At 39.8% G+C, this 27,179-nt stretch overlaps 1 protein-coding gene across 2 annotated transcripts in view; it reads left to right on the forward strand.

The window, feature by feature from the left end:
• The window catches only part of fus (epithelial splicing regulatory protein fusilli), a 128,077-nt gene that overhangs the window by 58,886 nt on the left and 42,012 nt on the right, over positions 1–27,179 (forward strand). For both annotated transcript variants that reach the window (XM_089735864.1, XM_089735863.1), the window contains exons 2-4: positions 1,630–1,722; positions 20,823–20,905; positions 26,282–26,466. In XM_089735864.1, coding sequence (XP_089591990.1) covers positions 1,630–1,722; positions 20,823–20,905; positions 26,282–26,466 — 361 coding nt within the window. The remainder of the gene's footprint in view (positions 1–1,629; positions 1,723–20,822; positions 20,906–26,281; positions 26,467–27,179) is intronic.

Below are 27,179 nucleotides of genomic sequence, written 5' to 3' on the forward strand. Positions count from 1 at the left end.
TAGAAGCCGCTGATTTTCGCAACCGATCGTCTTGCCGGAACTATCATCCGCACCATCTGGATGGTTGGCGTTCCACTACAATGCGTTTTAAAAACAGTTTTCTGCCACGCACAGTAAATCTCTGGAATTCGTTGCCATCAGCGGTCTTCCCCAACAACTGCGACATTGGGTTATTCAAGAAAAGAGCATATTCTTACCTGAAGGGTAGGCAACGCACTGGCGTCGCTGGTGACCGTGGGCGGCGGTGAATCACATGCCACCAGGTGACCCGTCTTGCTCGTTTGCCTCTTAGCTGTTGTAAAAAAAAAAGCCTCTATGCCTATAGAGTTAAGAGCTTTTGGTTAAAGTGATGTAGCGTATCCAGGCATAAACGCCGCAAAACGAAAACGCCGAATATCTTGATTTGCAATGACCAGGATTCGCGAACCGGATTAACGAGATGTTCGCTCTGACAGCGCTCACCAGTGCATGACTTAGTGACACAAGATGCAGTCTTTCGTAACATCAAATTACAGTCACGAATCAACTAAGCTGTTGGATTTGAAGTAAAACTACTAGGACTAATGACAGGGCTACACCGCAACTCGTTATAAGTGTGATTGATGAAAAACAACACGCAAAACGCATCCGAAACTGTGTAATCTGTGCACGTTACATTCACAGTAATCTGTGGTAATTTTGTCTATTGCAACGAAACCGATTATCAATCTATGTCCAGCCGTAGATATTTCTTAAAAAACTATCGGATTACAAGCTCACATTGTTGATAAGTTTGATTATAAAAACAAAAAGAAACATTATGATTCTAGCGCGTCAAGTTTGACATCCGTATTGTGTTCCTAATAAGGTCATCTACCCTCGATTGATATATCTACGCTACCACTTAGATCAATTCACACTATTACGCCGACCGAGTGAGAAAAACACAGATCTTTTCAATTGCTTTTAATCGCGCCTTAACATACTTGTTTATGTCACGGATTTGGGAAAGAATTTCTTATATCCGTTTTTACTGGTGGTAGGACCTCTTGTGAGTCCGCGCGGGTAGGTACCACCGCCCCGCCTATTTCTGCCGTGAAGCAATAATGCGTTTCGGTTAGAAGGGTGGGGCAGCCGTTGTAACTTACTTGAGACCTAAGAACTTATAAGGTGGGTGACGCATTTACGTTCTGAATGTCTATGGGCTCCAGTAACCACTTAACACCAGGTGGGCTGTGAGCTCGTCCACCCATCTAAGCAATAAAAAAAAAGAAAAAAAAAAGAAATATACAAAAGAGATTAACCTGTGAAAATAAACGTTAAGCGTTAAGAAATAACGAAGCTATTTTAGCTTTTTAATTTTATGCTAAGCTCTAGAGTACAGTAGCGATGACAGCATTTCCGTCACATATTCGATCCCTCCTCATATGAGTCTGTGAAGTTCCTATTATTTATGGCCTTTGTAGGCAGATGAAATTAACCTATGTTTGTGAGTGGCTATCGTTGCTTATGGACATCAGTAACACCAGGGGCAAAACGAAGTCGCTGCCTATCATACTGCATATGTTCACTTAGCACGCAAACCTCGGAACTTATTCCAGAGCCGAACAATGAGCTAAAAAAATAATGGAATATTTTTTTGTTTTCTAGATAATAGGAGAGAGAGAGTATGCTGTCAGGCCGACTAGAAGACCCTCAGAGGAACTGCAGACAGGACAACCTTTAGAAGTGATTGTGCAACAGGTGAGCGAACAGTTTTGGCTTTTTTATTTTATTTTTTTCCTGCCTAAGCTGATAGATAGCCTTGAGAGGCTATTTCAGAGTAACCTTAACTAGTAGGTGAGCTCACGGGGCTCAAACCGGGGTGATGCTAACACTGACCCCAGCAAGAGCAGTGTTTCGCAGAATCTACCACCGGATCGGAATCGCGACCAACTGAGAAGATCCGGCGAGAAACTCAGTGGGCTGTGTCTATAGGTTAATTCGCTCGTCGAGCCCTCGAGGACGATGACCAACAGTTTTGGCGGGATCCGCCATTGCTTTTTCTTTTTCTTTCCTTCCTAACACGTGTTTAAACGTATACTAATGGTGTTGGCTACTTCTTGTCTCGATGTGGACTAGTGGCATTCCCGTTGTGATTCCAATGGGTGAACCTAACAATTTTATAGGTCATTTCTTAAAATCACACCAGCCCCCCAAAATTGCCGCACACATTTCTACAGATACCTACTGGCAATCATAGATAATCCCACTGTTTTATGTACACAAGTCAAATCCGAAAATATTAAAGTTAAAAACCTATTACGTAGGTATAGCAAGCGGCCTAGAGTAATTAAAAAACATTAAACAAATATTAAGTCGTTAAAGTTAATAAACCATTCATTAAATGTTGCATATAAAAAACAAACTTCAGTCAAGGGCGTGCCGGACTATACAGAGAAGGGTTCCGCTGTAAAAATACACTGTTAAAATTTTATGTATGAAAAATATCCCCTCAATATATTCTCGGTGCTTTTAGGCACTCTAAGACAACCGTTCTCTCACTGACACTCACCATTAAGAGTTGGGTTTGCAGCTTAATTCACAGACACAACCCACTGAGTTTCTCGCCGGATCCTCTCAATGGGTCGCGATTCCGATCCGGTGTTAGATTCTTACGAAGCATTGCGCTTGCTAGGACAAATGTTGCCAAGCACCTTCAGGCCGAGCCCCGAAAGTTCGCCTATCGGTCAATTCATTAGCATCAGCTCTAAATTTACTTTGCAACTTTGCAAAGTGATAGGTACGGTGTGAGTTGCGGCATTTTATATTTCACTAGCGACCCGCCCTCGCTTCGCTTCGGAAAAATTAAAACACACATGAAACAAAAAAAAAAAAATAAAAAAAAAAAAAAAAAAGTAGCCTATGTTCATCAGGTACAATGTCGGCTTCTAATGGAAAAAGAATTTTTCAAATCGGTCCAGTAGTTTCGGAGCCTATTCGAAACAAACAAACAAACAAATCTTTCCTCTTTATAATATTAGTATAGATATAGATTTATCATCTGATGCTATACAGGAACGTGGTTCCACTGAGGGAAAAATTTAAAGAAATTAAAGCTCTCACTATGCCATCCCAGTACATTTTTGAAAATTTGATGTATGTTCGTAAACATATTGAGGAGTTTCTTAAAAAATCGGACATACATAATAGAAATACTAGGAAAAAACACAAGCTTGTTGTGCCGATGACTAGGTTACATAAGATACGAAATTCATTCGGGTGTTTGTCTGTGCGCCTGTACAACAAAATCCCACAAGATGTTCAGAACCTACATATACATAGGTTTAAGAAAACTATTAAAGAACATCTGTGCAATAAAGCTTACTATAAAGTCAATGATTATCTAGAAGATTGCACAAAGTGGGAATGAGTTGCTCGCTCCGGGCATTTCAATATTGCAATAATTGTTAAGTTATAATACTCATTGTAAAAATGAATATTTAAAAAAATAATCTAATATTTAAAAAAAAAGATCTAATATTTAAAAAAAAAGACATGCCCGCTGAGTTTCTTGCCAGTTCTTCTCAGGACGGAGGCTAGTTTTTGTAAATTGGCGGTAGTTCTTTTTGACGTTCAACAAGTATGTACTTTCATTTATGTTGAATACATATTTTTTTATTTGATTTGATTTGATTTCGACTGCTTTCGTTTTGGGACTCGGCAGAAGGTTCCAGAGACAGACCTGGAAATTGTACCTATTAAAAATTTACATAAGCCAAATCGTGCACAGTGACAAATAAAGATATTTACCCCTTATATACATATTTTATGGAACATATTCCGGTCGTACAGATTCATAGCTTATGTTTTGGAATTTCATCCATGTAGCTTATACAAATAAACTTCGAGTCATTTATCTTGATAGACTCTGTATATTATGTGGCATGCCCACGGATCATAATCATAAATTGATCCAGGCCAATTGAGGTTTTGCAGTATCTCAATCCTATCTATTTTTTAAAGCACTTTAAATATATATTAATAAATATTTACTAAATAAATAAATATTTACTAACAATCACACCACGTTAACTGGTCCCGTGATAAGTTAGTAAAGAACTTGTATTACAGGTACCAGATAACGGATATAAATGTAAGATTTTTATTATACACATACATATATTTTATATACATCCATAACCCTGGAAAAGACATTTATATTTATCATATAAATACCTTCCCTTGGCGGGATTCGAACCCGCGACCCCCTTGTGTAGTGACCATGTCACTTACCACTACACCAGACTTTCCCACATCTGTAAGGGTCAGCGAAGCATATCCCTTTATCACGGTGGGATTTGGCATGTGGCTTACTCCCAGCCTCACTGAAGTCAACACTCCGTGGGCTATATCTCCAGTAGTATATACCTACCTTGCAACATGGCATAGGGAGAGAGGTATTTTCTTTTTCTTCTTTTGCTGTTACGTTTACTTCGTCCGTTTTTTTTATTGTTCTATGTATAATCGAATTTCATAATTATAAACATTTATACTAATATTTAAATTTTTAAAAACCCATAGTAAAAACTGTCACAATTTATTTGTTTTTCGAGCATTTTAATTTGCAGTCTAAAGCTGTTACGCCTTTCGTACCAACACGCATAATAGATTCGCGGCAAAAATGAAACATATAACAAACATAATATAACTTACAAGCGGATTAGTTGCACGGAATTTTATGGAATCCAGTTTCATCAGCATTTGGCTATGGAACCCTAAAACCTTTTTACAGGCAAGAACTAATTATTATATTATGTATATTATAGACAGAAATAATTAGCGGTTTTTATTAACTTTTGTGTTTTAATAAACAATTGACGTTCAGCTAAAACTCAAGGATTTTCCTGTAGAATACAATGTTCAAACGGTAATTAAAATTAAAATAATTAATATTGTTGTGTTGTCCAAACAGATAGACGAGATTAAAGCCTATTTTGACTTTACATACGATAAAGAATCATAAATGAGGGTAGCTGTTTTGTTTGTCATAAAAATGATCTTCGAAAGCATTGAATGCAGAGCTAATAAATAGTGTGTATATACTGTGCTCCGATCATAGAATATAAACTCCGATGGCGGGCGATGCGGTAGTTGAAAATAGGACAAATTTATTTTCTGTAAAGGGATTCAAAATAAGTTTGAGGTATGTACTTTTTCCCGATGAGACATTACGAGTTGTTGTTGAAACACGATACGTTTTAGAAGAACCGAGAGAACTGATTGGCAATGATATTTTTTTCATTAAGACTTCAGAGTTTAACAAGCAACAAACTTTTCTTTATTATTAAGTAAGTGAGAGTGAGAAACCTCTTCACGAAACGCGACGTGTCGTGAACGCGTGCTTTTTGCAAAAAACCCATCTCGTAATAATTATTATTGTGAACATTTGTTTACGCTAATATTTTTAAACGATTCATTCTTGTAGGTATATGTATACATTATGCATATAAACATTCGTGCATCTAAGAAACTACACTAACACATTCGATCAATTAGTGTTGTATCTATATATTAATACGTGAAGCAAAAACTTTGTATCCATTTTACGAAAATTGCGCAGACGGAGGAGTATGAAATTTTCCACACTTATAGAGAATATAGAGAAGAAGTGCACAATGCTAATATTTTTTTTAAATAATGCATAAAAGATACATTAAATCAATAAAGAAAACATTACACACACACTACATACCATGTATTTGACGCACACACGCATGCATACTATTTATTGTCAAACTTTTGTTCTTGACGTCTGTGGTCAAATTAAGAATAGATTAAATATTGTTTGACTTTATTAATATTTTTTTATAGTGTAGCCTTGGCGAAATTTGTGATTATAGAAGTATAAAATACAATCTTAATAGTGTACAAACTTGCAATTCCAATTAATTATAGTAGAATTACGACTACTGCGGGACCTCTAGTTTAAATAAACTCGTACCTATTCGTACACACGGTGGCGATATTAAAAAAGGCAATAATTTTGAGCAACATTGTTTTTAACGCCATCTCTTAAGTGTCCGAGGTACCCGCATTATTGCTATTGGATTTGGCGTTAATATTAGTATAAAAAAAACTTTACGAGATGGCGCTGCCTATCTGTTACGAAAACATCCAGAAATTAGGCCTAAATGAGATTACAAATAAGCTGTGTACAGATGATTTTGTAGTTTAATACGACAGTGATAATGCGATAAAGGCATTTAACCAAACTACAAAGTTCTCCTGTGTTAGCCAGGCGCCCATATAAAAAGAATTACGAGTGTAATTGGGAATGTTATTTTAAGAGGGAGGGATTGCTAGGGTGAGTCGATAAAGCGGCACGACACGAGAACCCTCTCATCGTGGCCGCCGGTAACTACATTCCCGATCCTGCGGACAGAATGGAAAGCAGTCGACGTCGCCCAAAACACGTCATCTCGGATCCTCCCGATCCACTAACGGTGCTTCTAGGTACTTCAAGCACCGGTCACCGTTCTCGTCGAACCCGTCGCTTGCGGCGAAGGGCTCGACGAGTAAATTAACTCTCAGACACAGCCCACTGAGTTTCTCGCCGGATCTTCTAAGTGGGTCGCGTTTCCGATCCGGTGGTAGATTCTACGAAGCACGGTTCTTGCTAGGGTTCGTGTTAGCAACGTCATCAGGTTTGAGCCCCGTGAGCTCACCTACAAACGTTAGGGTTACGCTGAAATAGCCTCTCAAGGCTCTCAGCTTAGGTAGGAAAAAAAAAACAAAATAAAAAATAGGGTGAGTTTTTAACGTTCTCGATAGCGTAAAAAAAACAGCGCCCCTAGCGGCAAACGTAGGCAAACGTTCCAACTCCATACAAATTTGAGTTAACTTTTACGCTATCGAGAACGTTAAAAAACTCGCACTAAGCACACCGATTGCCCGTTTTTTTTTTTGCTTAGATGGGTGGACGAGCTCACAGCTCACCTGGGTTTAAGTGATTACTGAAGCCCATAGACATCTACAACGTAAATGCGCCACCCACCTTGAGATATATGTTCTAAGGTCTCAGTATAGTTACAACGGCTGCCCAGAATTGCTCGTTTAAAGGTATAACATAATTTATAATCTGAATCTCGGAAACGGCTCCAACGATTTTCATAAAATTTAGTATACAAGGGATTTCGGGGGCGATAAATCGATATAGCTACGATTTATTTTCAGAAAATGTTGTTTTATTCGTATTTTCAATAATCAACTTTATCGATAATCAATTTAAACATAAACTTTTTTTTTTATTGAAGTAAAATAACAAAAAAAAAAAGATATTATCAATATGTAATTCGTATTTAAATATAATTTCTAAAAAACACAATTTATAAAAAAGAAATCATCATCGGTCATCTTCTAGTATTAATAAAATGGCTGAATAAATTACAATTGTGTGCTATCTATATTTGGCTATTTTGGTTGACAAGGTTTACGACCACTGGTCTAATGCAATTAAACAAAAACTGGTATTACCGAAGCCTGTAGACATCACAGACCGAATCCCGCCACACACCTTGAGACACGAGATCTAATATTCAAATGTATAGTAATCACGAAAATTATATTTTTTGCGAGTTCGTTTGTTATTAATCAATTTCGTTCCGTCATTAATATATTAAGGGTATAAGGATATTATTTTAAGGGACTAGCTGACCCGGCAGACTTCGTAGTGCCTCAATCGATAAATAAAATACCTAAACTTTTGTATAAAATAAACTTAAAACAAACAAAAGGAATCCGTCAGACGGGGGACACATTAAAGGGAAAACAAAATTGTTATTTTTATTTAATTCCGAGCATTTTCATATTGATCTACATTTTAAACCTATGGATTTCCACAAATAATTCAAGACCAAAATTAGCCAAATCGGTCCAGCCGTTCTTGAGTTTTAGCGAGACTAACGAACAGCAATTAATTTTTGTATATATATAGATTATATGACCTGGTAACTGACCTTTAGGTCATGTCTTATTTTAATTTTAGTTCTCATTTTCATGAAAAATGATAATAAGGAGTGAAATGAAATGAGATGAGATGAGATGATATGGGATGAAATATAATCGCACTAAAATGGTGGTCCTGAGATTTTTCAGAGGACTTTTTGGAGGATCCCGAGAAGTTACGTCCAGCGGCTTTGTTTAATTTTCCCACATTTGTGCACTTTCACAGATGACCGTTGTTACCTACACATTTAAACCTGAAGAAACACTAAATAGGCAAGATAAAACAAATCACACAACTCCACTCCTCGCGTTCCCGCCAAAAAGTCTCATGGATATTAACTAAGTACATACTCAATCAGAAAAGATGGTTCCTGCCAGCGGCTATCAAACGTCACAGTCGCAAGGTAAATACACCGGCCGTTTTAACTATTAGGTCACGAAGACTTCATAAATGAAAAAGGATCCTATTTTTAAAACTATACGGCCCGTAAACTCTTTTGCCTTTATCGTTAAAAACACAAGTTAACATATCCGTTCACCGAATTATACGAAAAGGGACATTCAACTTTAAAAAGGAACCGGTTTATCGAATTCGACATTTTATCGAACGCACCCTTTAAAGTTACCGAACGTTCTGGAAACCGGTTGAACATAACCGTATCACGACCGATGAGGTTTTATTGTCGAATATCACTATCGGAGGTCGGAGGCTACCTTTTCCAAAAATCGCTTCAACACCGACTCGTGGTTATTCGTTAATATGCTTATTTAGCACGCTTTTTAACATGCTTTTATTAGCTTGATTACGCGTCCGATTGAAATGAAAATTGGACACGTTTTTGAAGAACTAATTACCACGATAACAATAACAATGGAAATTAATTATTGTTTAATTTTGTAATTTTTAACACAGCCAACTATTTTAAAACTATATATTTTTTTGTTAAATTAATTTATTTAAATGTCTTCCAAAATCCGAAGAATTCCGATATTCGTGCTAGACTATGATTTTAGATCAACATACATGATTTTTTTTAAGACAGTTAACATTGATACACTGTATTTAGTGCGAGTTTTTTAACGTTCTCGTTAGCGTAAAAGTTAACTCAAATTTGTACGCTGTTGGAACAGCGCCTCTAGCGGCAAATGTAAGCAAACGTTCCAACTCCAAGTTTTTGAAGTGAAACTTCTTTATGTGCGTTGAAAGTAAAATTTAAGTCGCGACAGATTCTGGTATTTATGACAAATTTTGGTAGGCAGCGGCTTGGCTCTGCCTCTGGCGTTGCTGACTTCCATGAGCGACGGTGACCACTTACCATCAGGTGGGCCGTATTCTCATCTGCCTACAAAGGCAATAAAAAAAAGATTCGTTACGGCTAGAGAGAAAACATACAGTTTAGGACGAGCGAGAGTGAGAAAATAGACAGAACGTCTCGCGAACCACTTGATCGTGGAGAGAGGGAAAGGACAAAGCGGGGTAGGTCGTTTCTCTAATACACAACATTACCTACTACAAGAGAAACTTGATTTAAGGATGAAAAATGAAGAAAATCACAATACTACACACCGTAAAAGAAGTTTCACTTCTTAAACTTCGTAAAAGAAGTTTCACTTCTTTCACGTGCACTAGTTTATTTTTGTGTTTAAAGTACATGCAACATTTTTTTTTTAATTGCGCAATACATAGTTGAAAAATATCACGGTCATTGTAATAAGTAAGTCGAAACCCATTACGAGTCCACACATACAGAAACTAAAACTCAATTGTATTAAATTGTAGGCTATGGACTACTCTGCGACAGAATTAGACATTAATGTGGCCCGAAAATTACGCAAATTATAATTTGATTCTATTCTTCTGTAAATAAACTTATTTTGTTTTGTTATTGCATTTTGTTTTGTTATTGCATTACTTATGTAAACTAATAGCACTGACGTTTTTACGTTTTTTTTTTGCTTAGATGAATGGACGAGCTCACAGCCCATCTGGTGTTAAGTGGTTACTAGAGCCAATAGACATCTACAATGTAAATGCCACCGCCCACCTTGAGATATGAGTTCTAAGGTCTCAGTATAGTTACAACGACTGTCCCAGCCTTCAAACCGAAACGCATTACTGCTTCACGGCAGAAATAGGCGGGGTGGTGGTACCTACCCGCGCGGACTCACAAGAGTCCTACCACCAGTAAAGTAGGTACGTATAGTGATCTGACATTTATCAAGTATTCGTGTAGATTCGTCGAATTCATCTATTGTTGATCGGCTTGTTGTTACAACTAATTGAATAAATTAATAATGACGTTAGTAACCAATCTATATAACGAAATCAAATACTCCAGAAAGAAAGGACAATAAAAGACTTAATTGTTTTTTCTGTAAGAAGCTAGCCAACATTTAAAGTCCTTAATCTATTTTTAAATTAATATTTTATACATCATTATTAATTTATACAAAACTGAACTACTCTTTTCATTGAACGACAGACAGGTGAGTGACTCCGTCTAAGAAAAATCTTATTAATTTAATTAAATACTAAAGGTTTTTTTTTCTTTACATCCATTTAAATAAAGAAAATATGCGGATAGTATTGAATAGGGATATAGTGACGTCGCTCATATTTCCCCAACTCTTAAGTTACGTAAATCGAATGAATATATTAATATTAAATATCCGTGTAATAATATTCGTTGTCAGCGTGTATGAGGTCAGAGGAAAGACACCTTTAGCATCTATTTCGAATTCAATTTGTCATATAAAATAAGTATGATTTTATTTAAATGTGCCATTTAATTTCGTCGTAAATTCATTAAAATTTGAATACAAAAGAACATTGTTAATTTAAAATCTTAAGAAAAGGCTGCGCGTCGCGTTAATCGACGAATTAACATAGGAAGCGTATTCCACGAATTGTGTAATATTGGATCGAAGTGTGGAAACTTCATCGCTCTTGCATAAGACTAGCCGATTACGATGCTTTTAGGTACTCCTTTTTATGCTGGTAGCCTTGAGAAGCTATATCAGCGTTACCCTAGCGTGTAGTTGAGCTCTCGGTGCTCAAACCGAAGGCGTTGCTAACACCGGCCCTAGCAAGAGTAGTGCTTCGTAGAATCTACCACCGGATCGGAAACGCGACCCACTGAGAAGATTCGACTAGTAAATTCGCCCATAGACACAATCCATTGAGTCTTTGTTCCTTTATTCTCTTCGTCTATTGTCTTCGCATTACAATATTTACAATGCTGGCTCACGAATCACGAACTCACTGATACAGAAAAGTATTTACCTTTTTCTGCTAGTTTATTAAATTTCCGTTTAGTCCAAGCTAGCGATTTATCTCTATTTAGACGATTTCTAGCTTGACCTCATAAAATTATCAATATGGATAGTTGTAATAATGTTTTTTTTAAGTGAAAACTTCTTTAGAATCGTTGTGATTTCAAACCGGATGCAACGGAAAAAACGACAGGTAAGAGACACAAATACAAAAATGTGTAGGATGAAGCCAGCAAAGAATGAGACAGAAATATACATACTATTTAATACAGCGCCATCTGTGAGATTTTTTAATACTAACGTGTGTATGAAAGCTCTTGTAGTGAATTTTAATTTAGGATTATACGTGAAATTAAAATATCAATTCACAGAGGGCGCTACCTTACAATTATTTACTAATGACAAAATTTTACATATACTTAAGACGTTTAGGATAATTGTATTTTAATTTTGGAAGGTTTCACTTCTACCACGTGTGAATTGCACACATGTTTTTTTTTTTCGTTTTGTCCGCAATGTAACACAAACATAATAATACCGGTATTTCAGTTACCTATTAAAATATACCTAGTAAACAAAAACCGAACAACTCAAAAGTGGTAATTTACAAAAATTACATTAAATATTTTTTTTTGTTGCGCGAATCAAATTAACGCCACTTAAATCGCTTCAAGTTTTTATTTACTACGTTCTCGGATGATGTTAAATAAAGGTTACGTCTTGTTTGCCGTGTTTTGAGTGGTCACTATAGTCCGGCCGCGTTAATGAATGCGTCGCTGACGGTTTGTGGTTAAACAGACGACGCCACTAACTTTGAGGTCCCGAATCCTGATCACGCAGGAGCCAGTCACCGTGGACGCCCTAGACACGTCCTTACGGATCCATCAGATCCAATAACCTTGCATTAGACGCCTTCAGCTCTAACACTAGGAGCAGGCTTAGGGACCCCGGTAACCGTACTCGTCGAACTCTACAAAGAGGTCGACGTGCAACCTAACCTATGCATCAGCCCGCTGAGTTTCTCGCCGGATCTTTTCAGCGGGTCGCGATTCCGATCCGGTAGTAGATTCATTCGCGAAGCAGTTGCTCTTGAGTTGTTAGGTCTCCTTCGGAGGCGCTCGTGCAATTGTTAGCAAATCCCACCCCCCCTGAGCCTTTGCTCGCCCACCTGTCCTGATGAAACTGGAAAGGCCTTCGGGCCACCAGTAATCTATCAATCATAAAAAAAAGCTTTGATATGGCGTTATATTTGCGACGAAAATGTTTGTTAATTATTAGCCGCACCGACGAATGTTTGTCATTGAAAAATTAATCATTAGGTTAGAGTATACGTGGAGACTCCAATCTCGGTGAGCCGTGCTCAAGCAGTGGTCTGACAGCCTGGTCATATCTGTATGTCTGTTTTATCTACCTGTGCTGGTAACCTCAAGGGGTTATTCTAGCTCCGCTTTGAGAGTAAGTGAGCACCAGTGAAGGATTTGCTAAAATTAGCCCAAGCTCAAGCAAGAGCAGTGCTTCGCAACATGCAACACCGGATGGGAAACGCGACCCACTGAGAAGATTCGGTGAGAAACTCAGTGGGCTGTGTCTGACGGTTAATTTGTTTGCCGAGCTCTTTGTCGCAAGCGTGGGGCTGGACGGGAAAGGTGACCGGTGCTTGAACTACCTAAAAGCTTACTGGTGGTAGGGTCTCTTGTGAGTTCGCACGGGTAGGTATCACCCTACCTATTTCTGCCGTGAAGCAGTAATGCGTTTCGGTTTGTAGGGTGAGGCAGCCGTTGTAACTATTCTGAGACCTTAGAATTTATATCTCAAGGTGGGTGGCGCATTTACGTTGTAGATGTCTATGGGCTCCGGTAGCCGCTTAAAATCTGGTAGGCCATGAGCCCATCCACCCAACTATACATAAAAAAGCACCGATACTGGGTCGGGAGGATCCGAAATGAAGTGTTTTGGGCGTCGGCGATTCTTTAACGTTCGATCCGTAGCATCGGGTATGTGTGTATGTTGGTGTTCTCCACTTTTTTTTTATTGCTTAGTTGGGTGGACGAGCTCACAGCCCACCTGGTGTGAAGTGGTTACTGGAGCCCATAGACATCCACAACGTAAACGCGCCACCCACCTTGAGATATAAGTTCTAAGGTCTCAAGTATAGCTACAACGGCTGCCCCACCCTTCAAACCGAAACGCATTACTGCTTCACGGCAGAAATAGGCAGGGTGTTGGTACCCACCCGCGCGGACTCACAGGAGATCCTACCGTCCTACCACCAGTAAAGAGGTCCTACCACCAGTATATAGGCACTTGTATATAGGCAAGCTTATCTTGAAAATGTCTTGAGCGAGATTCAGGCATCTGTCCAATATCTTGTGTTCTGTGATAGCTACCCGCTATTCATTCGAAATAACAGCGGTATAGATAGATAAAGGTACCGCTAATATTTTTCCTTGGAACAGTTGTTCTAAGGAAGTGCTCGCTCTAAAGAAGACGGTATACGGGACCTGTTTCTAACTGTAGAGCAGGTTCGATGTCCGCCAGATGTAGGTACTTGGATTGAAGCGAGGTTTTTTTCTTTTAAATTGAATAACATTCTGATCTGAGTACCGATTGAGATAGTTTGGTTATTTTCGTTTTCGACGGAGCAAAGTTGATTCCTGCTACCCGGAACGGATATAAGATTCGATACAGTTTGAAGGGAGCTGTCAACGCCTGTCATTGCTGCTGTCTACAGACAATGGTTACCACTCACGACCAGACAGTATGCACTTCTGTCTACAATGCCTTTAAGACATCCTTAAAAAAACATTGAATTCGTAAACTTTTTTTTTCCTACCTAAGCTGATAGCCTTGCGAGGCTATTTCAGCGTAACCTTAACTAGTAGGCGAGCTCACGGGGCTCAAACCTGACGACGTTGCTTACACGAACCCTAACAAGAGCAGTGCTTCGCAGAATCTACCACCGGATCGGAAACGCGACCCACTGAGAAGATCCAGCGAGAAACTCAGTGGGCATCGCTAACACCAATATGGCTAATTTATACGTTTTCGATCCTTATTATAGTGCAGTCAATGGTGACCGTTTAACATTAGGTAGCCCGTCTACTTATCTACGTTAAAATAAATTTCACTTTCGCCAGATATACTGTAGTTACGCATCATCATAATAGGTACAAACTTTATTAGTTAACGGACATGTTAGATCATTTGAAATACGTTTTAAATATAATTTGTTCGATACCAACAACAAAACTAATTGGTCCCGGGACCACACCTTTAATTAAAGGTACGTGCTGTGTTTGTGTAAAAACACAATCATTGCAATTATTAATCCATTAAGATTATGAATACTACAGAGATAATCGTCAAACGTAACCCGAACTTGTAACCAGTGATTTTATAATAATTACGAACGAAACCTTTGGCTGTTAAATAAAAAAATTAAAATGATTGTCGAAGTGAAATAATATATTTGGGTTTTATTGTAAGGGACGTTTCACATTTGCACAAACCGCAGTGCGATAGAGGAGTACGTAGATTTTTAAAAATTACTTTCTCTCGCTTTTATCTACAACCATACAGTTTTCCCCCTATCTAATACTTGTTAGCCTAAGGGGCTATTCTGAAAAATATAAATTTTATTTCAATTACATATCAAACTAAAAATCTACTACATATTGTTACTACTTTTTCTTTTTTTTTTCTACCTATGCTGATAGCCTTGAGAGGCTATTTCAGCTTCTCCTTGACATGTAGGTGAGCTCACGGGGCTCTAACCGGAAGTGTTGCTAACACTGACCCTACCAAGAGCAGTGCTTCGCAGAACCTACCACCGGATCGGAATCGCGACCCACTGAGAAGATCCGGTTGTCAGATCTAATGCTAATAATACACTGTTTTGTTCTGTGGAAGTGTGTTATAAAGCTACTTCGGTCGTGGCAATGTATACTTTATTTTAAAGTTTGGCATTATAAGAAAACAAAAAGTTATGTCTGCAAAAGATTCCAATGCTAGCGAAGCCTCTTATGGCTACTGTTTGCCAAACAGTCTTGTTTTGATGAAAAACCAAATCTTTTTATTTCGCAATAATAAAATAACACTTTTTTAAACATATTATTATCCGCTACCCGTTTCGTCAGATTATAGAAACAGAGTTATCAGCAACATGCTTCCTCAAAAAGTACAATACTTACTTTCAGCTACAACCGTCGTCATAAGCGTTTGATTTTGTCTAGAAATTTCGATTCTTAACTGGCTAAACGAGGTAATGCACCATCAGGTTTTAAGGGCTCTAATACTTTAAGTATATTAAAAAAAAAAGTCTCTTTAGATGTCGTCATCCGATTGCCGGCTATTTATAACCATAAATCATGTTTATTAGGCGTCAATTAACGAATACATGAACATCAAAAACCGCGATGAAAAACAAAAACAACGTTGTTGCAACGCTTACGCGCGGCGTACGACCTTAATCTGTACTCACCTTTATTTATGAAATATACACTTACAGAATGCTTTATCTATAGTCTGTGTCTTGCTCGCACCTTTAAAGCAATCTTAACTATAGTTGTAAGTATTTATATACAATAAGTTAAACAATTTTATTAATTAAAATTAATTTAATATAAAATACAAATTATATATGTTAAAATATAATTTTATTTTAATATTATTTAATTATATAAATATATTAATTAATTTAAATTTTATTTAAAAAATAATAGTATTACGTTACGATACTTTTTAAGGTAATTTCTCAATCATAATTTTCCGTAGCCATTCGCTCACTGGTAGCCTAACGATTATTCCAGCTACGCGCGGAAGGGTAGGTGAACTCACGGTCTTACAATAAGAGAATTTGCTAATACTAGCCACTCAGCCCCATTCCACGTTTAATGTGGATTTCAGCAATGTCAGGGGCCTACACAGTAACCTTGACGCCGTACATCACCACCTTGAGACGGCGCAGCCTGCCCTCTTTTTCCTGACTGAGACGCAGATATCTGCCCCGGACGATACGTCGTACCTCGGATACCCCGGCTACGCATTGGAGCACACCTTCCTGCGTAAAGCCGGGGTGTGCGTGTTTATCCGGGAGGATGTCTGCTGTCGTCGGCTTCGGGGCCTCGAGCAACGGGACCTGTCCCTCTTGTGGCTACGCGTGGACTATGGGGGCTGTACCAGAGTCTACGCTTGCCTGTACAGGTCTCACAGCAGTGATGCGGGGTCAGCTCTGTTTGAGCATGTACAAGAGGGGACTGACCGCGTGCTTGAGCAGTACCCATCTGCGGAGGTGGTGGTCCTTGGTGACTTTAACGCTCATCACCAGGAGTGGTTGGGGTCCAGAACCACTGACCTCCCGGGTCGGGCTGCCTACGATTTCGCCTTGTCCTACGGCCTCTCACAACTGGTGACACAGCCCACCCGTGTCCCAGACATTGAGGGGCACGAGCCTTCTTTGTTGGACCTTCTGCTGACCACTCACCCAGCTGGATACAGTGTGGTGGTCGACGCTCCACTTGGATCGTCTGATCACTGCCTTATCCGTGCTGCCATACCACTCTCTCGTCCTAGTCGTCGAACGACGACCGGGTTTCGAAGAGTTTGGCGGTACAGGTCAGCAGACTGGGATGGATTGCGTGAATTTTACGCATCCTACCCATGGGGGCGGCTCTGCTTTTCCTCCGATGATCCTGACGTCTGTGCGGACCGACTTAAAGACGTGGTGCTTCAGGGAATGGAATTATTCATTCCTTCTTCTGAGGTGCCCGTTGGGGGTCGCAGCAAACCCTGGTATAATAAAGCCAGTAGGGATGCTGCACGCCTCAAGCGGTCTGCATACGTCGCATTTAATGTTGCTAGGAGATGCCGGGATCCTGATATCTCGGAGAAAAGGCGGAAATTTAACGCCGCCTCTAGGTCCTATAAGAGGGCTATTGCCAAGGCGAAGTCGGAGCACGTTGCCAGAATTGGCGAGCGACTGAATAGCTATCCCTCTGGGAGCCGTGCTTTCTGGTCGCTAGCTAAGGCTGCAGAAGGTAACTTCTGCAGGTCTAGCCTTCCACCACTGCGTAAGTCCAATGACAGTCTGGCTCATAGTGCGAAGGAGAAGGCTGACCTTCTGGTCAAGCTCTTTGCCTCATGCTCGACTTTGGATGACGGAGGAGCCACGCCGCCCAACATCTCCCGGTGTGACAGCTCCATGCCTGAGATTCGCATCACACAGCGTGCGGTCAGGCAGGAGCTTCGGCTTCTTGATGTTCATAAGTCGAGTGGGCCAGATTGCATCCCCGCAGTGGTTCTAAAAACATGCGCCCCTGAATTGACACCCGCGCTAACGCGTCTATATCGCCTCTCGTACAATACCAACAGGGTTCCGTCTTCATGGAAGACTGCTCATGTCCACCCTATCCCCAAGAAGGGTGACCGGTCGGACCCCTCGAATTACAGACCTATCGCGATAACTTCCTTGCTTTCCAAGGTGATGGAGCGAATCATTAACATCCAACTTCTTAAGTATCTTGAGGATCGCCAGCTGATCAGTGACCGGCAGTACGGTTTCCGTCATGGTCGCTCAGCTGGCGATCTTCTTGTATACCTCACACATAAATGGGCTGAAGCCTTGGAAAGCAAGGGCGAGGCTCTCGCTGTGAGCCTTGACATCGCGAAGGCCTTCGACAGGGTCTGGCATAGGGCACTTCTATCGAAGCTTCCAGCATACGGGATCCCTGAGGGACTCTGCAAGTGGATCGCTAGCTTTTTGGATGGGCGGAGCATCGCAGTTGTCGTCGACGGCTGCTGCTCCGATACCATGACCATCAACGCTGGTGTTCCACAAGGTTCGGTGCTCTCCCCCACGCTTTTCATACTGCATATCAATGACATGCTATCTATTGATGGCATGCATTGCTATGCGGATGACAGCACGGGGGATGCGCGATATATCGGCCATCAGAGTCTCTCTCGAAGCGTTGTACACGAGAGGCGATTAAAACTTGTGTCTGAAGTGGAGAACTCTCTGGGGCGGGTCTCCAAGTGGGGTGAACTGAATTCAGTTCAGTTCAACCCATTGAAGACACAGGTTTGCGCGTTCACTGCGAAGAAGGACCCCTTTGTCATGGCGCCGGAATTTCAAGGAGTATCCCTGCAGCTTTCCGCGAGTATCGGGATTCTGGGGGTCGATATTTCGAGCGATGTCCAGTTTCGGAGTCATTTGGAAGGTAAAGCCAAATTGGCCTCTAAAATGTTGGGAGTTCTCAACAGAGCGAAGCGGTATTTCACGCCTGGACAGAGACTTGCGCTTTATAAAGCGCAGGTCCGACCTCGCGTGGAGTACTGCTCTCACCTCTGGGCCGGGGCTCCCAAATACCAGCTACTTCCATTTGACTCCATACAGAAACGGGCTGTTCGGATGGTCGATAGTCCTGCTCTCGCGGATCGCTTGGAACCTCTGGGTCTACGGAGGGACTTCGGTTCTCTCTGTGTTTTATACCGCATGGTCCATGGGGAATGCTCTGAGGAATTATTCGAGATGATTCCCTCATCTCCTTTTTATCATCGCACCTCCCGCCATCGGAGCAAAGTTCATCCATATTATCTGGAACCGCTGCGTTCATCGACAGTGCGTTTCCAAAGATCTTTTTTGCCACGTACCATCCGGCTTTGGAATGAACTCCCCTCCACGGTGTTTTCCGAGCGCTATGACATGTCCTTCTTCAAACGAGGCTTGCGGAGAGTTCTTTATGGTAGGCAGCGGCTTGGCTCTGCCCCTGGCATTGCTGACGTCCATGAGCGACGGTGACCACTCACCATCAGGTGGGCCGTATGCTCGTCTGCCTACAAAGGCAATAAAAAAAAAAAAAAAAAAAAAAAAAAAAACTAGCCCTAGTAAAAGCAGTGCTTCGCATGATCTCCTACCGGATTAGAATCGCGATTCACTGACAAGATTCGTCGAGAAATTCAGTGGTTGTACCGGACGTTTTAACATCTTGTACATGTAACCTGGTAAAAATAGCTGTTCAGGATTGGATGCGAAAGGCAAGAGTCTGAAAATAATTTAGTGTATGTAAAGAGACCTACACTCGGCATTCAGAGGACAGAGGTTGAAGAAGAGAGGAAGATAATGAACTCGTCGTAGAGTCAATATATTTTGTAGTTTAAGGCAAAAGTTATCTGGTCACAGTGCCTTTATGATCAGATAAAAGAACCAGTTTCACTGGAACAATGCTTACGTAATTGAGATGCAAAGTTTCTATTCTGTACCCAAAACCGAACTTATCTTTTACAATAATACAGGTCATCGGTGCCTATAGATCAGGCTCTAAGCACCGTTTTTAGGGCAAACGAATTGACTATACCTTAATTATGTTTGCAGCATTCGTTGCTGTAACGCCATAATTGCGAGATAGGATTAACTATGAAGGTTACGCCGTTTCCGGGTTTGAGAAGAACGTCCGCGCAGGTGGGAATGTTGCGCAAAAACCGATCGATCGACTCGATGCGTTTTTGTGCTCAGGATGACGTAAAAGGCGGATCGTATTCACGTAAACATATATCTGCTTGCCGCTCGCTCCCATCACTGAGGTTCCTATGTAGCTGTCCTCCACAATTGCAATTGGTTTCTTGCGACGCCATTGTTATAAGTGTCAAGTTTATAAAAATCTTCAATAATTAAATATTCACTGTCTATTCTGTTGAACAAAAACTGACATAAGCGAAACGAGATGTAGTTGACTTGATTGAGATTATTTACATAAGTAATTGGTCTGAGTAAGTCGTCGTGGCCTAAAGGATATGACGTCCGGTGCATTCGTGTCGAGCGATGCACCGATGTTCGAATCCCGCTGAGAAGTACCAATTTTTCTCATGAAATACGTACTTAACAAATGTTCACGATTTACTTCTACGGTAAAGGAATAGCATCGTGTAGTAAAAATCAAACCCGCAAAATTATAATTTGCGTAATTTCTGGTGATAGGACGTCTTGTGAGTCCGCGCGGGTACGCACCACCACCTTGCCTATTTCTGCCGTGAAGCAGTAATGCTTTTCTTAACACCAGGTGGGCTATGAGCTCGTTCACTCTAAGCAACCTAAGCAATAAATAAATAAAATTGGGATGAAATAAAGGCTTAGTAAAATGCTGGGAATTCATTGAGACTTCAGTAGACGTTTTAGAAGAATTCGAGAAGCCACGTCCAGCAGATTCGTTCATCTTCGCACTTTTGTGTACTTTTACAGACATTAAACAGTTAATATTAAGCCTGAAGAAACATTAAATTAACAAAATCAATCATTTCACACAACAATGCTCCACGCGTTCCCGCCAAAAAGTCCCCGCTTTTGCTTTCGAAGACAGGAGCAAAAGGGTTGATAAACATTCTGCCCAGAATACCGCGAAAGAGCGTTGTAATTTGAAAAAAATATATATTACAACCTTGAGGTCGTCTACATTTGCCAGTAAAAATACCGGTTTGCCATTATTTCGGATAGATACGGCTATTTTATTAGCCGAATGACCTCGAAATTGCCATGTGCTCGCTAATTATTCGTCTTAGTGGTTTCCTAAAATTTAACCTTTTGTTTTCAGTTCGATGACTTCGTGAGGTCGCTACAAGTGGACCCCCACTCGCCGCTCTTCAGACTAGTCACGGACGGACAACCTCCACTAAGGTGAGTTGTATGTAGCTTATGAGACAATTCTCTGTGCCTAAACCGAAAAAGAGTTTGGTTCAAAGTAATATTTCCTAAAATCAATATAACCTAAAAACAGCTGATAGTCGCCCCATAGATTAATAAGTTCACGTAACCGTACTCGTCGAACTCGGCAAAGAGTTCGACGTGTAACCTAACCTAAACATCAGCCCGTTGAGTTTTTCGTCGGATCTTCTCAGCGGGTCGCGATTCCGATCCAGTAGTAGATTCTCTCACGAAGCAGCTGCTCTTGAGTTGTTAGGTCTCCCTTGGAGGCGCTCGGGCAGCTGTTAGCAAATCCCACCCTTCCTGGCTGAGCCTTTGCTCGCCCACCTGTTCTGGTGATACTGGAAAGGCATCCGGGCCACCAGGAATCCGTCAATCCTAAAAAAAAACCTTCTACCTCCATATTTATATACAACATAAACTAATACCTTTATATCATATGAAAAAGTCACCGTGCTCTCTCAATATCGTGCATATGGATAAACTTGTGTACTAGGTTGATTTTAGGAAACACAAAATCAACTGCTCAATTTCAGCAATTGATAATGAAAGCGTCTTCGATATGATTCTAGAATGTCTCGCGTTATTTTCACCGACATTTCAATGAATTAATTATCATAGTAATTAATCTTATGTAATACCGGAAGCCTTTTTTTTGTAATATGATTGCAAATTTCAGATATACATTTAGATCTGCTTAAAACTATGCTTTTTCTTAGTAATTTTGATTGAATAAATTTACGATTTTTTTCGAATTACGTTTGAAAGTAGGTACGTATTTTGTTTTTTTAACATGGCAAGTTTTTTCGTCTACCTACTAGTCTTTTTCACCTCCGCATCGATGATAACGAATGCAAGGGCCGCTTTTGAAAGATTTACAACGAATACAATAGGAAACGGTATTTAAATGTAATACGGTCCGGACTCCGGCATTCAGGGTGCGATACCTATCTGGTCACATCCGGTAGAGCCATGACCATATTTAACGAACGCTTGTTTCCATTGTCAGTGCGGAACGATAAACGTGACGTACGAACTGTCAAAAGTCAAAATCTACAGTACAAATTATATTTAGACATCTTTCGTCTCGTGAATGACTTGACATGCCCAGAGGGTCGACCCGCGTTGGAATTATCATTCAAAAATAATTAAACACCTTGTTTTTACGGCACCTTAGTAGAATTAATCGGCTCAATGTGAATCAGCTTACAATGATGATATATTACTACGACGATATATCACCTAAGAAGGAAAGCATAGTTTTCTGATATTTGTTGTATATTTTATTATTACTGAAGCCCATTGATATTATCAGAAAGAGGTCCAAGAGCGAAGTTCCGGTAAAACTCAAGTGCTATGTCTTAATGATGAGAAGAAGGCGTCTTCCACTAAAATAGAGAAGGCAAACGAAAATATATCATGCTATATATTACGAACAAGTATTTGCTAAGCTGCGTATTCAAAAAATTTACACAAAGAAGCCAAAAAATATTTAAAATAAAATGCCAACGCATTAAATCAAGTCGTCTATTGTATGCTGCCACAGAATGGAGTAAATGAAGACAAAAATTAAGCCTACGAATCGCTTGCTGATCATTAATTGATCCGACGAACTCATGGGCATCAAAAGTCCAAGTCATATCAAGTCATATGCAGTTGATCCGCTATGGCATGTATTTTTCCTATCTAAGCTGATAGTTTTGAGATGCTATTTCAGCGTAACCTCAACTAGTAGGTGAGCTCACGGGGCTCAAACCTGACGTTGCTAACACGAACCCTAGAAAGAGCCGTGCTTCGCTGAATCTACCACCAGATCGGAAACGCGACCCACTGAGAAGATCCGGCGAGAAACTCAGTGGGCTGTGTCTGTGGGTTAATTTACTTGTCGAGTCCTTCGTCGCAAGCGACGGGTTCGACGAGAACAATGACCGGTGCTTGAGATACCTAAAAGCACCGTTAATGGATCAGGAGGATCCGTAATGACGTGTTTTGGGCAATCCGCTATGACATGTCATGAGTAACATGACGTTTAGAATCTTTGCATTGCTGTTAATTAACAGAAGAACATACTCTACTATCATGGTGTTGGTCGGTCACCATAGATCTACAAGAGTTCTTAACAATCCACTTTGAGACATCAGCTAGAAGTGTAGAGGGCATTTATACATACTAGAGGTCCCGCAGTAGTCGAAATTCGACTATAATTAATTGGAATTGTAAGTTTGTACACTATTATGATTGTATTTTATACAAATTTCGCCAAGACTACACTATAAAAAATATTAACAAAGACAAACTATATTTAATCTATTCTCAATTTGACAACAGACGTCAAGAACAAAAGTTTGACAATAAATAAATAGTATGCATGCGTGTGTGCGTCAAATACCTACATGGTATGTAGTGTGTGTAATGTTTTCTTTATTGATTTAAAGTATCTTTTATTCATTATTTTAAAAAAATATTAGCGTTGTGCGCTTCTTCTCTATATTCTCTATAAGTGTGGAAAATTTCGTACTCCTCCGTCCGCGCAATTTTCGTAAAAAGGGATACAAAGTTTTTGCTTCACGTATTAATATCTATATAAAATAATGCATAAAAGATACATTAAATCAATAAAGAAAACATTACACACACTACATACCATGTATTTGACGCACGCACACACGCATGCATACTATTTATTGTCAAACTTTTGTTCTTGACGTCTGTTGTCAAATTGAGAATAGATTAAATATTGTTTGTCTTTATTAATATTTTATTATAGAGTAGCCTTGGCGAAATTTATGAATATCTATATATTAATACGTGAAGCAAAAACTTTGTATCCCTTTTTACGAAAATTGCGCGGACGGAGGAGTATGAAATTTTCCACACTTATAGAGAATATAGAGAAGAAGTGCACAATGCTAATATTTTTTTACAATAATGCATAAAAGATACATTAAATCAATAAAGAAAACATTACACACACTACATACCATGTATTTGACGCACACACGCATGCACACTATTTACTGTCAAACTTTTGTTCTTGACGTCTGTTGTCAAATTGAGAATAGATTAAATATTGTTTGTCTTTATTAATATTTTTATAGAGTAGCCTTGGCGAAATTTATGAATATAGAAGTATAAAATACAATCATAATAGTGTACAAACTTACAATTCCAATTAATTATAGTCGAATTTCGACTACTGCGGGACCCTAGTATAGATAGTTTTGTTGGTAATAACGCCGATTGTGTTATAAGCAATGGAATTTTTTTTTTTTTTTTCTCCTACCTAAGCTGAGAGCCTTGAGAGGCTATGTCAGCGTAACCCTAACTTTTGTAGGTGAGCTCACGGGGCTCAAACCTGATGACGTTGCTAACACGAACCCTAGCAAGAGTCGTGCTTCGCAGAATCTACCACCGGATCGGAAACGCGACCCACTGAGAAGATCCGGCGAGAAACTCAGTGGGCTGTGTCTGAGAGTTAATTTACTCGTCGAGCCCTTCGTCGCAAGCGACGGGTTCGACGAGAACGGTGACCGGTGCTTGAAGTACCTAAAAGCACCGTTAGTGGATCGGGAGGATCCGAGATAACGTGTTTTGGGCGACGTCGACTGCTTTCCATTCTGTCCGCAGGATCGGGAATGTAGTTACCGGCGGCCACGATGAGAGGGTTCTCGTGTCGTGCCGCTTTATCGAAGTGGCGCATGGACGCCGACTGAAGATACTTACTGATGGACTCTAAGTCCAGGTCGTCATGGAGGTCGACGTTCCTGACGAACCACGGGGCTCCGACGGCTATCCTGCAAAAACGGGATTGAATAATTTGAAATGTTTTTAGGTGTATGCGGGCCGCGTGAGCGAACACTACACTTGCATAGGTCATGACGGGGCGTATGCAAGTTTTGTAGAGTGTCACCTTATTTCTAAGGGACATTTTACTTCGCCTACATATCATCGGGTAGAGACGTCCTAGAATGAAGGCGGCACGATCGCGTACCGTCTTGATGTGGGGGCGGAATGTCATCCTACTGTCGAGGGTGACGCCTAAATATTTGACCTTCGGGGCCCACGGTATGGGCTGGTCGAACATCGCAATGGAAACGCGCGTTGAAACGATTATAAATAATTCACGATGAACGCAAACTATTTCCCTTGTTCACGGAACGGTCATAGGTCGCCTGAATTATTCAAATCGCGTTAAACATTCATTATGGAACAGATTAAATCGTTCAAGTTTAATAATGACGTGGGATACGTATAATAAATACAATGGATACGTGGATTCGTGTTTTGAATCAAATTATGTTTTTCTTTTTTTTTTTTTTTGTGCCATCATCGCGTTGATTCTTTTTTTTTTTTTTTTTAATTCGGCCGCGCTCTATTTTATATTCCGCAAGCAGGAAAATGTTTAACTTTAAAAAAATAATCGGATCCAATTTTAAAGAGGGTCAATTGAATTATGAATTTAGCTTTTGAAATTCTATTTTGGGTTGACATATTACGCGGACCACCATCACAAATAATAAATACACTTATCACCACCGCGCATAATACGTACAGTACAGTTATGACTTCAATTCAGATTTAAAAGTTGGTGGCGACATTCATCAGTGTTCACTATTGCTATTGTAGGCAGCGGCTTGGCTCTGCCCCTGGCATTACTGAAGTCCACGGGCGACGGTAACCACTCACCATCAGCTAGGCCGTATGCTCGTCTGCCTACAAGGGCAATAAAAAAAGATTATGGACCTCAGCAATACCAATACCACAAGTCGCTGCCTACCGCTGACAGATGAAAAGTATGAGACACTACAGATGTCAAATTATCTTAATGCTGGCTGAACTTTTTCTCGCCCACCTCTCCTGGCGCAACTGGAATGGCCACCAGTAATCCTTCATTCCAAAAATAATAATAAAAAACAATCTCACAACAGTCCATTGATAGCGTAAAAGTTAACTGTTTGGAAGCTACACTATTCCCGAGTGACATAGGCTATAATCTTTTTTGAAAAAAATTAGGCATCCTTACTAAAACTCCAATAATGTAACCCAAGGTGTAAAAAAATTACCTAAAATATTCTTTACATCGCGTGCCCTGCGAAAGCTATTGATGATAGAATAAAATAATGTACTACGACTTTGTAGAGCACATTATTATGTACAAAAAGTGTCGCGACAGGATATGTCTAACTATTATAGTTATGCCGCAATAAGTGTTCTTTTATTTTAAAAAATAAAACAATGTGAAATATCGTTGTAATTTTTGTTAAAAACCCAAGCGGAGCCAGAGCGGGCTGCTAGTAGTATATATTGTTAAATGACAAATACAATATAATTTTGTTTGTTTAATTCCAGGCAATGCCTCCACCCAGAGGCGTGCAGCAAAGAGCTGGTGTTGCCGGCGTACTACGCCCGTTTCCACGATCTGCGTAAGGAGTACGTGCGGGCTTACACATTGCGAGCGGTCGCGCCGCCCAGGACCCAGGCGCCGCCCCCCCCGCCGCCGGACCACCCCAGCTCACTACTCGATATGCTCAATTGTATCCTTTCTATAACGAATCTAAGATTACCAGAGCTCGAGAAATTATCAAAATTCAACCTTAATAACTGATGCCTCAAGATACAATTTGCGTTTAAGATTTTTATTTTATTATGGACATTTTAACAAAAACTAACTGACCCGGCAGACTTCGTGGTGCCTCAATCGATAAATAAAAGACCTAAGCTTTTGTATAAAAAAAATTAAAACAAACAAAAGGAATCCGTCCGACGGGAGACACATCAAAGGAAAAACAAAATTATTCTTTTTATTTAATTCCGATCATTTTCATATTTATCTACCTTTTAAACATTCTCTGGACTTCCACAAATAATTCAAGACCAAAATTAGCCAAATCGGGCCAGCCGTTCTCGAGTTTTAGCGAGACTAACGAACGGCAATTCATTTTTATATACCTATATAGATAGAAGATAGATAATATTGTTAGCGAATTGTTCGATTGAAAAGTACCTAGGTATTAGTAACTAATAAACAAGATAAATGAAATTCGAAAATGTTAGAGGAAACGGTACAGAACTTTATTGTCATTGCCTTTTTTTTATATTCATAATACATACGTATACGGTGTGTAAATATATTATTATTATTCTCGAAGCAAAAACAAAAACAATTTATCGAAAACTTAACACGAAACTAATTTCGATAATTTAACGTAATGCTTATTTATGGTTTATCGAAACATTTGGCGAGAAA

This window comes from Bombyx mandarina, chromosome 20 (genome assembly GCF_030267445.1).
Source record: "Bombyx mandarina strain Sakado chromosome 20, ASM3026744v2".
Classification (NCBI taxonomy): Eukaryota; Metazoa; Arthropoda; class Insecta; order Lepidoptera; family Bombycidae; genus Bombyx; species Bombyx mandarina.